General features: G+C 32.9%; 3 protein-coding genes across 3 annotated transcripts in view; 2 read left to right on the top strand and 1 right to left on the bottom strand.

Moving 5' to 3' along the window:
• LOC113519816 (unc-112-related protein-like) overlaps positions 1-8,281 on the bottom strand; it is a 49,038-nt gene extending 40,757 nt beyond the window's left edge. The window contains exon 1 of the mRNA XM_052900399.1: positions 7,966-8,281. Within this exon, the coding sequence (XP_052756359.1) occupies positions 7,966-8,107 (142 nt within the window). The 5' untranslated portion in view covers positions 8,108-8,281. The remainder of the gene's footprint in view (positions 1-7,965) is intronic.
• A 2,586-nt stretch (positions 8,282-10,867) lies between these two features.
• LOC113519817 (uncharacterized) lies at positions 10,868-13,394 on the top strand. The gene is made up of 3 exons (XM_026905031.2): positions 10,868-11,061; positions 11,147-12,217; positions 12,554-13,394. The coding sequence occupies exons 1-3, from the start codon at positions 11,007-11,009 to the stop codon at positions 12,883-12,885; spliced, it is 1,458 nt and encodes a 485-aa protein (XP_026760832.2). The 5' UTR covers positions 10,868-11,006; the 3' UTR covers positions 12,886-13,394.
• A 134-nt stretch (positions 13,395-13,528) lies between these two features.
• LOC113519819 (ATP-dependent Clp protease proteolytic subunit) lies at positions 13,529-15,464 on the top strand. The gene has a single exon (XM_026905033.3). It carries the CDS (start codon positions 14,653-14,655, stop codon positions 15,391-15,393), a length of 741 nt encoding a protein of 246 aa, XP_026760834.2. The 5' UTR covers positions 13,529-14,652; the 3' UTR covers positions 15,394-15,464.
• Positions 15,465-15,665: the final 201 nt, after the last annotated feature.

The raw sequence follows: 15,665 nt of genomic DNA, 5'->3' as shown, positions 1-15,665 counted from the left end.
ATCTGGCCAGGACAATAGATTAATCGTGACAAGTCCGTCATGTCATCTAGATTTAAAATAGAAACCTATTAAGCTGGTTGTCGAAGTTAAAAATATTTATGGATTAAAAATTTATCATTTATTTTTCAGGTTTCGTTATTGGATAATGAAGATTAAACAAAAGAAATAAAGAAAATAAAAACTTTCATTGAAACTAACACAAAACAGGCTAAGCTTCCTTGTGTGGTTAATATAAGCCAACGATATTTGGCCAGGAGACTAATTCAGTACACTTGCCACTGTAAGATTCTTTGGTTTGTTCACTGAATTATTTTAAAACATATCCACAATACATATTAGGAATATACTTCTCAAGTGCATCATAAACTGCTTTTGAATCTGTCCAATTTCATAATTAAAGGTGGGCGGAAAAATTTATGGAATGAGAAAATGTAAAGAAATTTTAATACAGTCAAAATACCTAGATCGTAAAATTTGCTTAACCAAGCACCACAAATTCAATGCAATAATTGTAAATTAATAATAATTAACAACCTATATAAGCAGGTAGTCATCATTTACATTGCAAATAGGTTGAAACGTGTTGTGAAGGAGCGCGAACGTGACAACTAACATGGCCACCGCGGGAGATCTTAGCTAAAATATTAAGCACAAGCTTTATAAGGTTAGTGATTACCATACAGAACGTTAGATTCTGCAGTTTAGGACAACTAAAACAATGTTGTTTACCTCCGGCTTAATATGGTAGCAATAGTCTTAGGTACTATTATTTGAATTAATTGTAGTTAATGCAAGCTAACAGAATAGCATGTTGAGTGTCCATACATACCATTTTGATATGTCTTATACATTCCAATAATTTAAATTTGAATATTATACATGAAATACGTGTGATGACGGAGTTAGCTATGAGTCATCGCTACTTCATATACCCAGTGTAAGAAGTGGATAAGTGAACAAAGCACGACACATCAGTGCAAAAGAAAAGAAAACATGAATAAATGCCTTATATCAAACGCCTTTGCAGTGTAGTTATAGCATGAATATGTAGATTTGTGTCTAGTATTGAGACGTAATGGGTTGTTATTGGTATGATGATGTTAATGATATGAAGTACCTTATTGATTCATCGTGTTTATACGATATTTTTTTTTATACAACTTTGAATGGCAAACAAGCTGACGGCCCACCTGATGGAAAGTGGTAACTGTCGCCTATAGACATGAGCAGTACCATGGACATAACAGAGTATACTGTTTCGCTCATGATACCCCCCATGCGTTGCCATTCCTGAGGACTCAGGTGTTATTCCTCTGTACCCAGTAAATTCACGCCATATCCCACCCATCAAACCGAAACACAGCCATGCAAACACAACTGCTATATTTATTCATGGAACAAAATAAGAGATAAAATAATAATAATACTCGTGCATTAACATAGAAACAGTAGCATATAAAGAACAGCAATTAGTTGGTGTCTGGAGAAACGAGAATGCGCGCAACCGTTAGCCTCCGGCTGTCGCAGCCTTAGTTGGTTTCAGCACCATCTTGATCTCAAACGACCACTAAACTCTAATATCGGTAAGTAGAAAGTAGTTAAATGCAAGTGGTTACTTTAATGCATTTCAGTAAGTAGGAATATAAAATTTATATCACGAGACAATAGAGGAAGCAAAAATTAAAACTACGGACTTTTTTATAAGAGGCACACGAGTTTTTGTAGCTCATGAAAATCAGCAACTCCAGAAATACCGTCAATGTGAAAGGATTGTTTTATTAAACATATAATATTAATGATTATTTACTTTTAATAAAAACGATAACACATATAAATAGAATATATTATATGTCTATAAAATGCATATTATGCATATGCATCCAATATAGTAGAGATACATTGTTTCATGAGTGATGATGTGTGATAAGACACATTAAAACACAAAGGGTTTTATTCATCGCTTTTGCGTTTAAAATAATGCGGGCTTATTAATACCTACTCAACACAGGACGTTAAAACAACGCGTTTATTATAAGGACCTATATGTCCCGATTATCTCCCCATACCTTAATGACAGTTCGTTTTGTTAAATAAACGCTTTTATGGATAATGGAAAATCACTTAATAACATTAACAGCTTTTGACATCATTAGATAAGAAATAATTAGATGCAATTAATGAAATACGCGATGCAGATAACAGTTTGGGATTTTTATATGGACATGGTAGCGATGCTTAATCAGAATACAATGTTCGAAGTTTAAATTTTAAAGACAAATGTTATTTTTAAAGAAATTCATACTCAGGGTAGTAAATGTCGGTTTTAAACTAAGGACCCTTATTACTCGTATATCAGCAAGTCAACGCCCTTTACTCTTTGGTCGAATGTTGACTATCGAGTACGTAGCGTACCTCATCAGCATAGGCACAGAGGAACAATGAGCGGATGATAACGCCTTATCTACTCCGGCTGCAGAGGGGGGAGGCGCCGGATACGCAACATGGCGCCCCGGTACTTGCGTTTGCGCACTCATTTCTGACTTACTATCTTCAAGAAATTGTCAAGTCGAAACGTCTTTCAAATCTTAATAAGTATAATGATAAAAGGGTTGGCTAATAATGAACATTATAGAACAAAATATTGATTATCTAGAATGACACCCTTCATGCATCATGCATGTTATTCCGGAAGTGTTATACCTCTGTATCCAGCAACTTTACTTATCCTACCTTTAATTTGAAAATCAATTAAGATATCGGTATCGAAAACAACTAAAGCAGTAAAGTCAAAAGTGAAATAAAGCCAATTATAGATACAATGTCATAATATGCATTTATCATTATGCTGATAAACACAGTCTTGAAGTCATTTTGTTTCCATTTCAAACAGATACGGCTAGTGGTATTTTTAAAAGGTCAACTCCTTATTGTTTTGCAATTTATTCTGACTATAACAGATACAAAAAGTTATTTTCTGTTTTACATTATATAATATACTAATCGCCAGTATTGCTCTAGGTCACTACTTTGTCTTGGGCACCACCTAATGTAATTAGGAAAGTAGACAAGTCAACATCCTTAGAATTTAAACAAGTACAAAAGTGCGAGTTTCTAGTGACGCTGAGAAAATATTGATTTTCAACCAATATTTTCTCCGATAGATTACAATATGGACTTCTTAAAAATTTTAAACTTGTAGGTTTAAAAATACTTTCTTTAGGAAAAGAAAGGATTCTTTTTAAAAGTCTCTGAATTCATTATTGCTTTGCATTATCCCAAATAATGGGATAATGGAACAGCCATCTTTTATTAACGCACTGCTCGTTATCGAGAGGAAATTCATCCTCACACGGTTGAACCTAAATAGTGGGGGGAAAGGGATTGTTAGTAATGGAGACTGAGAATCCAATTGCATGCAATATATCCAACCACGTCGACCTCCTCGCGGTTCCCCCTAGAAACTATCATGGTTAATTCCTGATGAATTCATCATGATGGGCTAACTGGCCTGTTTTCATTCTCATCTATCACCCTTCACTGGTGCTCTGCCAGCGTATCCCGTTAGCGTAGGCGAGGTTACCATACCATTTTCACCCATCAAAAAAAACCTAAATAGTGGAGGAAAGGGATTGTTAGCAATGGAGTTTGACAGTTTGCTAGCAATATGCCCTATTAGGTACGACCTCCACGTGGTTCCCCCGGAAACCAGCTTGAACAATTCTTGTTGAATTTGTCACGATGGGCTAACTGATATGCTTCATCCTCACCTACCATCCTTCAGTGGTGCCCCGCTAGTGTTATTACCCATTAAAAACCTAAATGGTCACTTATAGTTTCAAAAGAATATTCTCCGCGTACGCTTTGGAAGGAGCTCTCTGCCGATGTTCTCCTTAGAGACTAGAGTATGGGATTTTTAAAAAAGGTATATTAAGGTTTCTTCAGGGGCGACAATGTGCACGTGATTCCGTTAGTGTTGCTGGTGTCCACAGGTTACAATAACAATACAATACCAGAGGGAGACTTTGTACAAAAGTCGATTGCTTGGGTACCTCGGTCCCATTCGTGTTTCAACCGTGAAGCAGTTGTGTATGCATGGCTGTGTTTCGGTTTGAAGGGTGGGATATGACGTGAATTTACTGGGTACGGAGGAATAACACCTGAGTCTTCAGGAATGGCAACGCATGGGAGGTATCATGGGCGAAACAGTATACTCTTTTATGTCCATGGTACTGCTCATATTTATAGGCGACGGTTACCACTTTCCACCAGGTGGACCGTCAGCTTGTTTGTCATTCTAAGTTGTATAAAAAAAAGCTATTACTTTTAATTTCATTGCTGGCGCGATTTTTAGACTTTCTTGTAGTAAATACATACTATTTTTCATTTCTTGTCACCCCACACATCCATTTTATTATTCTTAGCTGCAGGTATCTGATCTTTCATCTATTGCCTTCAGAGACTAACATGTAGGTCAATACAATAATAAATGGCAGGTAGTTCTTATAACAGATTAGTATATCTACTTTCCTGTTAAGTTTAAGGCGCATTTGGAAATCATACATTGTCTCCGAAACCTGTCGTTATTTTAGTTTTCGTCCACTTACATCGTTTTCGTGAAACACGGAATCATCTGTAATTCCATGGAAAGTCTGTATCAATGAATAAGCGTTTATACAAATATCGGAAGAACTATTAAGTAATCTGTGGCTTTGTAAGTGTGGCAAGAGAGAAGCGTGTAAATTCCGCGATTTACATTATAAACAAAAATTACAAATAAGCCAATTCTTTATCAAATAAAAGTGGGAAAAGACCTGATATCTTATGATCTCCATGGTTGAGTCTCTAACGCTATGTTGAGTGTTGATTTAGTCAATATACTATAACATTTAATAATAATAAGATTTTACTTGTTATTTAAGGTGAAAATCATAGTGTGATCAAATAAGAATGTTATATTGTTGGAATCAGCAATGCAAGTTTGGAGTAAAGTGGGCGAATATTGGACGCCATTTTGAATGTTATTTATCGTGTTGATATTAGTGTAGGCGAGAATTTACGGATTGTTTACGATGCAAAAGGCGTCTATTGCATTACATTTATCATCGTAAGACTACTTAAGGAAACTACAAATATTTGATGAATAAATCATAAGTTTTGTATAAAAAACATGTTTACTACGTGGCTATAGAAATTATGTTAACCGACTTCAAGAAGAGTAGATTCATAATTCTACTCTATGGCTTTGTGTCCATGTGTGTATGTAGTAATGTGAGAGTATGTGATATCATCAACAAAAATTCTGAATAAAATTTTAATACTATATTATACATTATCATCATATTATCCGTTAACTGTCCATAGCTAAACATAGATACACACGATTTGCAAGAAAATGGACAGTAGATTTATTAATGTAGGTAGACATTGTCGAAAGCCAAAATACAGATTAAAAAACACATAACACTTGCGAGCGAAGGAGCAAAAACCTGTCCCTCGCATCGTTTGCGAAGGACGCGTGCCTTGGTGCTGCGTACGCGCAATCTCCATCTCACTCCTTCCTAACTATAATGTCTCTTTCACTTGCTCTTTACATCAAGTATTATTTTATTGCTATCAAGCAAAGGCAGCGTTTGATTGGCGTCTGTGGAATGATGAATATGAATACTGATAAAATGGTAAGTAATGTTGCAAGCAAGATGCACCATACATTGGAATGCAAACAGGTTTTAAACAACTGCCAACTGTACTGTAACTGATTTTTTTTTACACAAACATCGGTAGTTTTGTTTGCAATAATCAAGGAACCTTTATGAGAAAACATTATTTAAATATGCTACTGGTTTTACCTACTTGGTAAGTAACTACTTTTCGTTTTTCTGCACAATGGTTAATGTGCAAAAAAACTGATACTTGATGTGAATACAATTTTTATGTCTCAGTTACACACTTAAAGACTTTTTATATCTTTAAGAATGTTGAGAAATATTAATTAAAACTGCTGGTTAGGTGCTTAAAAATTGGCATATACCTATTTATCTAAATAGGTCTCTCACAAATCTTACTATTATGATAAGTATGAATATTTAAAATCCTAGATATATTTTGTTTACTATACTTACTATATCAATACATGGTCATACAAGTATAAACCATATTCAGTTGCTTGTCCATAAAAAGTACTAAATACTCTAAAAGTTTCTCTTTTTAAATTCTATACAAATCGGTTCTGATTACAATACTTATATTTAAAATTAAACATTATTAAATAATATTATAAGCTTGAGATATCAAAGTGTGATTAAATGAGTGATGGTGATATTGCAAACACGAGCCCTGCAAATGACTGCAATAGTTTTTTTTATACAACTTAGAATGGCAAACAAGCTGGCGGCCCACCTGATAGAAAGTGGTAATTATCATCTATAGACATGAGCAGTACCATGGACATAACAGAGTATACTGTTTCGCCCATGATACCTCCCATGTGTTGTCGTTGTGATTGAACTAAATAATATATACAATACATAAGATGAATAATTCTAATTTCAAATTAAATTTCTTAAACAATTTTAATTTACTACATTATTATAATATTCTGAAAATTTTTGAAACTTAATTAAAAACTTTGTTTGGTTTACTACTAAACAAGTATATATATTTTATAAATGAAAACAGATAGACCTGCTTGTTCTATTACTTTATGCTGGTAGGGTGCCAAAGAAATGATAGGTAAGGATGAGTCAGTAGAAAGGGTGTTTTTTTTAATGGATGACAATGGAGTCATAGCCTGCCTGAGCTAATGGTATATGCTCGCAGAACACCAGTGAGATGATAGGTGAGAATGAAAAGGCTGGTCAGTTAGCCTATTGTGATGAATACACTTAGAATTCAACATGATAGTTTCCAGGGTGGTTGTTGACCTATATATAGGGTATATTGCTAGTAATGTGATTGGTAGTCTGCATCACTAACAAACCTGTCTTCCTCCAAAGGGTCAGTTAAATTTTTTTAATTCATTATAATGATAATGAATTCAACAAAAATCATATTTTATTTATATATTCCAGGAATATTATTATTAGGTTTCTATAATAAATAGTATGCCAATTTGATAAATGTTGCAAGCAATTGGCATTGTTACTCCCACAGTAGGCCACAGTAAGTACTAATTGTTTATTTCTACCTCCTTAGATCTATACTAATATTATAAATGTGACAGTGTTTGTTACTTTGTAGTGTCATATCAGGGTAACCAACCTATAAAATTTGGTAAATACATATTATGTGAGACGGATAAGGATATAGGCTATTTTTTATCTCAGGCAGTATATATATTCAGTCAGTATGGTCAGTCCCATACATGCAAATAAAGTTATCTAGGTAATAAAGGCTAAAACTAAAATTATTAAATTATATCTCTGTAAATTTGTTGATAGAGAGAAAATCATTTCAGGATGATACAAGATTTGTTCTTAAGTATAAAATAAAAAAAAATTATATCTAGTTATTTTCTCAAATTTTTGCTAGTAGAAACATCATTTTAATATTTTTATATATGATCATATTTTAATCCGGAATAATCTATTTTAGAATTAACAGGATTATAATGTATATTTTTTTCGTTGTCGTAGTTAGTATAAGTTTATATATTTTAAGTATATTATTAGGCGTATATAAAATAAATATAATACATTATAAGTGTTTCAAATATTATTAAATTTGTCATTGACCAGTTTAATATATACATATACATGCCAGGCTCCTTACGAGGTAGACAGATCAAGTGGCTTTTATTCATGTATCTCTTTCTGTACATATTTAAATTTGTTGTAAATAGTACCATAATTCAAATCTTAAAACAAAAAGTAAAACAGATTTTACAACTTTTAGAATTTATCAATGTCATAATTTATTATAAATAAGTAAACAAAGTTTGTAGTAAATAAACAATTAAAAAAAACTCACCGAAGCTCTCTGTCAGCTTCAACATAACCCCGCCGATGTGCATGTCGCCCTTCACGACCATTGTACGTTTTTCGTTTAAGTCCGTCACGTAAATGGTGAGGTTCCATGAACCATCACCAACAATTTCACCGTCCGCCAACATTTTTCACGATGTCTTTTCCACTTTACACTATAGATTTTCACTTCCGAAAGAGCATTGCGAACGATTACGCAATCATATAGACAGACAATATTAACGAAAGACTCAAACCAAACGACTGAGACAGACTGTTTAAAACTAAGACAAGCTGACACCCCACTGTTGTTAGACAGTATCTATGACCGTAGATTTTTTTATGACTAATACTGTGACCGTTTGTAACTAACTTCGTTTCATACTTAGATAAAGAATAGTGCTAGCCTCAAATAAATTGCTACTATTACATTTTTTATCTGCGTTTGGTGCTTTTTTTTATATTTTGAGGTTCTTTGGCTTTTCTCTCATTTCGAATTATATAATTATATATCTATATAATAAAATTACAACTGGAATTAAGTATAGTTCTATTACTAGTTCTAAGACAAAGAAGACGGAGCAGCTCTGTTTTTGTTTTACAAATGACAATAAATGCAAAGTAGGCTCAAGCCGCTATAGACTTTTAGAACAAGACCAATATCTACTGAAAGTGTTAAAGAGAGATATGTCTCATTCTGCTAATTAGTACCTCTCAGTAGAGAAGTACTAATTAGTAGAATGAGACATAGATACGTCTGTCTATGATTCTTGAGATATTCCAGGTCACTTAGAAAGTATTGCGAGAAAAAGTTTTTATGTATGTGAGACTGGCCAGTTATATTTTATTTAAAAATATGATTATAATAATTAGAATAAGTAAAAATAGGTACGTTCTAAATTCAAAACTTCCCTCCACGTTTTTTGCAAGCTAATTAAAATTACCGTGTCTCATTGAAAAATGGATTTGCATCGAGAACATTTTCGCGCTATGATCTTTTACGATTTTAAGTGTTGCCTGAAACCGTACGAATCGATAGACTTCAAATGGAATTCATGGATCCGTGTATCGTTGGTATAATGAATTTAAGCGCGGTCGACTAATTTTGGGGATGAAGAAAGAAGTGGTCACCCTTTAACGGCTGTTACGGAAGAAAACGTGCTAGCAGTGCATAATTTGATCCAAGACAATAGACGAGTTGCATACCAAGAGATTCAGCATATACTGCAGATTGGATTAGGAAACCTTCATGAGATTCTATATGTGCATCTACGGGTGCGGAGGATAGTTTCATGCTGGGTGCCGCACAGTCTCACCGATGTTCAGAAGCAGGCAAGGGTGGAATGGTGCCATGATATGATAAACAAATTTGAAGCAGGCTCGTCGCGGCGTGTTTACGATATCGTTACAGATGATGAATCCTGGATTTATCAATACGATCCAGAAACAACTAGCACCGTGTGACTTCTTCTTATTCCCAAAAATAAAAAATCAGCTCAAAGGAATACAATTTTCGTCGCCGGATGATGTGTTCTCAGCGTTCGAGCAGGCTGTAAACGAGGTGTCTGCGACGGACTGGAAAAAGTGTTTCGAAAACTGGTTCAGACACATGAAACTTTGTATAGAGGCTGGTGGAGAGTACTTTGAAAACATGTAGGTAATAAAAATATATTTACCTATTATTACCTAACATTTTTTAGTGTCGCAAAACTTTCTGAGTGTCCCACGTATTAATTAATCAATGTTACAAACGTATCCTTTTTAGGGTTATCTATTTTTTTATCTATTTAGTACCTAATATTTGTTGGAATAATTTTGTATTTATTGATAATATTTCTTGGATACAAAACCTACATAATGCACGCTTGACACAATATGTTTTTATTATCGAATTAATGTATAGTGAAGTACGATTAATAAAAATATGTATTCGAATTTTCAACAAACATTAAAATATTATAATTTAGCTTTTAATGGGAAGTCATCAGAAAAAGGACATTCTTTCAAAATTATCACCAAAAATTGTTTAAAAGTTACATACCAGAATATATGATAATATTGTTAATATTTAACCGTAAAAATGGTTAAATAGGTAATTAAAAAGTGCTCCGCGATGTCCGCGATGGTATATATCTATCTCTTAAGGATAACCCACAATAACCATTTTTATCCATTATATTTTACGGGGAAAAATGGGTTATTTAAGAAGTGATTTTAAGCAATACAGTATTAATTGTTATCTATTTACCTATACCTTAAATACATTGTCCATTTAATATAGACAAATATGATCATTTACAGCATGTAATGTAAATGAATATTTCTGAAGATATTATAGATTAAAAAAGCAGGGATATAGCGGTGCGGCGGCATCGGCCCGGCCGGCGGCGTATGCCTATAAATAGCGCGTCGAAGGCTTCGCTCTATAGCCTTTATCATGTTTGTATTGTCTAATGACAAAAAGCTGTTGTACAGAATATCCTTATAAACGTTGTTTATAAGGATATTCTGTAGTGTATATAAGTTGTAGGTATATTTAATATCGGCATTGCACCCGTGCGAAGCTGAGGCAGGTCGGTCGGGTAGTTTTCTATAAGAAATATTAGTACATAGGTATATTTGTGGTAAAAGTAATTTTTGTTTTAACAGAACATTAACAAAACAAGTTGTTACGTTACGTACGTTACGTTAGGTATGGCACAGATAAAGAAGAGCACTATTATTGTTAGACAAAGATCTCTTCTTAACAATTTTTATGCATTTACATAATTAGGTTTCAGATAAATACAGAATTAAATTGTTAAATAAGTTGCTAAATTAATAACGCGATTTAAGTGCTTAAAAAGTTAACATTATACAAGGAAAAAAAAATCACTCTACTAAAGAGATAGAACCCAATATCTTAAAAACCATTAAAAAAATCAGTGTCATTGTCAAATTTTTATAATTTTTTTGCTATTTTTTTCCAAAATATCTGTTTTTTTAGTGTTTTAATAAAAAATTGTTTATGTAGTCTTTACTAAATAAGTTTCTATTTTATACAGACTTATGAGTAAAAAAGTTTCTTGTGTTAAAATGGTAGCAACAAAAAATAAAAGTAAAGGTATGTTTACTATAATGCAAAACAAAACACATTGTCGTGTAATCCAAATTTGTGTAATGTTCTTTTTCTGAAATCTATTTTCCAGTATTGAGACGCTCAACGCCTGAACATGCAGAGTCTCCATCTAGAGACAGTGATTCAATATGTGACTCTGAGGCTGGAAGTCCCGTCCCATTTTTGTGTACACAAGATGGTGCAGAGGGTGAAACAGATGTCGTTTGGAATTTTTATACTCCAAAGTCGGAAAACACATTCGCCTCGCATTTAAGAAATTCCACTCCTCTAAGTAGAAAAACAAAAAAGTCATCCAAAAATAAACAAATAGAGCGACAATTACCTAGACGTAAAGTAGTTAAACCATCACAGAAAAGAACTGAACTGTTTCAAGATTTAATTGAATTGAACCAAAATCTACATGAACTGATAGGGAAAAAGCCAGTGAATAGTCGTACACCAGAAAGCAGAAGATCAGAAAATGAAGATATTTTTTTTAATGACACATTGCAATCACCAAGAGATTCTCCAAAGAGTGGTTTGAAAACAAATTCAAGATGCCTCCGACGGAATGTGTTAAGTTCAAAATTCAGTAAACACGAACCAGAAACAGCCTTGGAATCAGATGATTCAATGAATGAGTGTCTTTTAAAAGCCAGTCAAGTGGTTGAAGAGAATATAATGAAACATGAACCGACTGCAGCTAAAAAAGTTTGTTATGAGAAAAATAAAAACAACATTAGAAATTTTAAACCTGATTTTAGTTTTAAAATAAATGAAGATTCAATGGATGCCATATTAAATAGTATTAAGTTAGAGTCACCAGCTGTGAGCAAGACCAAAAAATGTAATTCACCTCATCTTAACAATGATTCATTTGATACTTTAGTGAGTGATTTAAATGATAGTGCATTGGAGAAATTGACTCAAATGCCAGTTGTAACAAACCGAAAAGTTAATTTTAATGTTCCTAATGAGGATAATTGGAAAGTAAAGGAGTTAACACATTATGATGGTAGTCCTTCAACTAAAGTATTTGGTCGTCATAGTTCCATGCCAGAATCACCATCTTGTGCTAATGTAAATAAACCATCAACAAGTGGAATGGCTTTTGGCAGGTACAATTCAATGCCTTATGGAAATGATGCTGCCAAATGTTCAGGTAAATACTTTATTTTATCTAAACAAATATTTTTATTAGGGATCATAATAGCTATGTGAGCACAAAAGAAAATAATATATCATCAATAACTGAGAATTTTACTTCAATTTTATATTATTTTCTTATTTGACTGACATAAGCAAAATTATTATGGTATTTATATAAAATATTACAGATAAGAGAGGGCTGGAGAAGAGAGAATCTTACTAAATCTCACAAAGGAGTTGGAGTGGGGTTCAAATGAAAGAAAAACACCTTATGCTATTAATAATAGGAAAATAAAATTTCAGAATCCTTATTATGCATTTTTGTTTATTAATTAATTGTTAATTTCAGTTTCTGGAGACTCTCCAATAAAATGCAGTCCAGATGAGATTGAGAGAAAAAGGCTACAAGCTAGAGAAAAACTAATTGCAAAAAGGTTATTACCATTCACAGCAACACAAAGGAGCAGTCCACTTGAAAGTACACAGAGTACACAACAAGCAGTAGTCAAAAGAAATCAATTCCAACTTAAGATTCCCAGCTCTAAATCAAATGCATTATCAACAAATGTAAATTTGTATGAACAAAAAACAAATAATTCACTAGACTTAAAATTAGTCATTGAAAAGAAAAGGCAAGAAGCTTTAATGAAATTAAGACGACGTCGGCCAGTGAATAAATGATGTAATATATAATAAATTTTGCCATTTTGCCAATATTTTGTCATTAATCAAGTCATAGATACAGTTTAAATAGATGCTGCGATTGCACATATTTTGTCACTCTGCATGTCAATCTTTGGTACAAAATTAAGTGCAATTGGTTAAATTTTGATTCAGACTACCTATATGAAGTTTATGTCGAATATAGTTTAAAAGATTACATTTTAGATGGTCTTTATCAGAAGAGTTTAGCATGAGAGGGGTTTTGCTATCAATAAATAATATTTGTAATGTCAGGACAAGTACTTTAATAGTCATGTCACATTATTTAATTTTTATACTTAAAGCATTTCTGGCATCTTTTTGTACCGTCTGTGAGTCAACAGAACATGCATGTGTCATTTTAGTGCTGAATATTTCTTTTTAAAGAATGAATTTAAACCATAGGTACATGACTGAAACAATTATATATTTAAATCCAGTAATTTGCTTTCCTAATTATGAAATATTATATATTTTTGAAAATCTAAGTTTAAGTTTTATTGTTTCCTGTTTCTTTATTAAAAGAGGGTATCTATTGTGTATATAAATATTTACATGTTATTAAAAAAAAATCTTGTGTAACTTTGTCTCCCCCTTGTAAGTTACAATATATGTAATGTAATCTACAGGGCTAAACATAGACTTAGTATAATGTACTACGGGATTAAGTTATCTATTGCTGTTGCTATTGGGGGTGGGAATTGATTGTTAGTAATGCAGATTATCAGTCCCGTTGCTAGCAATTATGAAATATCATCCTTCACTGGTACCCGCTACTGTATATCGGAAGTGCCGGCGGTGTAATTATTCCTATGCCATCTGTTAAAAAATTGCTATTTTAATACTGATACTGTAGATATTAGTCTATAAAATAAATTTAGAGAGGTGATGATAGATCAGAGAATATCTAATCTCTGATCTAATATCATAATTTTCTAGTGGTAGTAGTAATTATTAGGTTTTAGAGATAAGAAATACTGCAATGAAATACTGAGTATCAATTTTGATACTAAAGAATACGTATAATATAGAAATGTAATTTTAATTCTTTAAGCTTTGATTATCCGCAGGAACCTACTAGAGATGTGATGCAGATTAGTAGACATGTGGTTAGGGATAATTATTATTATGATTTGGTATTTGACAGCCCTAAATCAGTGTTGCCAGCTGAGATATTACTGTTGTAATTTTGGGTAAATAAAATTGCTTCTTTTTTCTTACTAGAGTAGTGAAATTCTCTAAGCGATGTCAACTTGGAGAAGTTTGAACAACTTTTTTACGGTCTTTGTATTTGTAAACCATACAGCAATATATAAATACAATAAAATATAACAATGAGGCAGAACAGATGGTATAGGTACATCTTTTTCGTCGTTCACTTTGTACTTACATGGTAAAATGTATTGAAAAACAACACGAATTTCTGATGGAGTAAAAATAAAAAGAAAAGAAATTGTAACTATTGGAGAAAAAAAAATTGTGATATATGGGTAAAATTAAAAAAATAGTACTTGGCAATCTTTTCCTAAACTGTCACTGTCAAATTAAATTTGTCAGTCGATTTGTCAACATATTTTTATTTTCAAATAATATATTATTAAAAATATAAGAATATTAATACTTTAAAAAGTAGATGTATATAAAGATTATAAGTTGTAAAATAAAATATTTTCAAGACTACTTTGATTTTAATAAATAAAAAGTACGAATAACCTATAAATCCGGCTAAAAAATTCAATCATAGAAATGGCTTTGAACTACTTTCGGCAGCTCGCAAGGGCAGTGTCTGCAATAAAAGTAACTAAAGCACATGTAACAAAAGGATTTAGTACCAGTGAGCCAGCCCGAATTGGTATGATTCCTATTGTTGTTGAACAAACTGGGCGAGGTGAAAGAGCATACGATATATACTCTAGACTTCTGCGGGAACGGATAATTTGCCTCATGGGACCCATTAATGATGATATAAGTTCATTAGTAGTAGCTCAATTACTATTCCTACAGTCGGAGTCCAGTAAAAAGCCTGTTCACTTATATATAAATTCTCCTGGGGGTGCCGTAACTGCAGGGCTAGGTATTTATGACACAATGCAATATATAACGCCTCCAGTTGCAACATGGTGTGTTGGTCAAGCATGTAGCATGGCATCATTATTATTAGCTGCAGGAGCACCCGGGATGAGGCATGCACTCCCTAACTCTCGAATCATGATCCATCAACCATCCGGCGGAGTGAGAGGACAGGCTACAGATATACAAATTCAAGCAGAAGAGATTTTAAAGCTAAAAGCACAAATTAATGCACTGTATGTCAGACATACAGGATTACCTGTTGAGAAGGTTCAGAATTCTATGGAACGGGATTGCTTTATGTCTCCAGCAGAAGCTAAAGCATTTGGTTTGATTGATAATGTTTTAGAGCACCCACCATCCCATGATATGGAGAAGGAATGTACTGCAACATCTTCCAGTGGTAGCACTAATTAATTCAATAAGAAGCAAGAATTTAAAATTAACCTGTAATGTTATGTTTAATAAAAATTATATTGTTAACTTGTTTTCTTGGTTTTAAAGGGGATGAAACAATATATAGATTTTGTTTGAATAATTGGTGTTTGAACAGTTTATTAATTGAAGTACATACATACATACATATCTGTCACGCCTGTCTCCCATTAGGGTAGGCAGAAACAATGGAACGCCAAATGCTTCGATTCAAACAAACCTCTTTCGCTTCCTCCACATTCATCAATCTTGAA

This window comes from Galleria mellonella, unplaced genomic scaffold, assembly GCF_026898425.1.
Source record: "Galleria mellonella isolate WM207_F2 unplaced genomic scaffold, CSIRO_AGI_GalMel_v1 utg65, whole genome shotgun sequence".
In the NCBI taxonomy this organism is placed as follows: Eukaryota; Metazoa; Arthropoda; class Insecta; order Lepidoptera; family Pyralidae; genus Galleria; species Galleria mellonella.
This window is presented reverse-complemented; position numbering and strand designations above follow the sequence as displayed.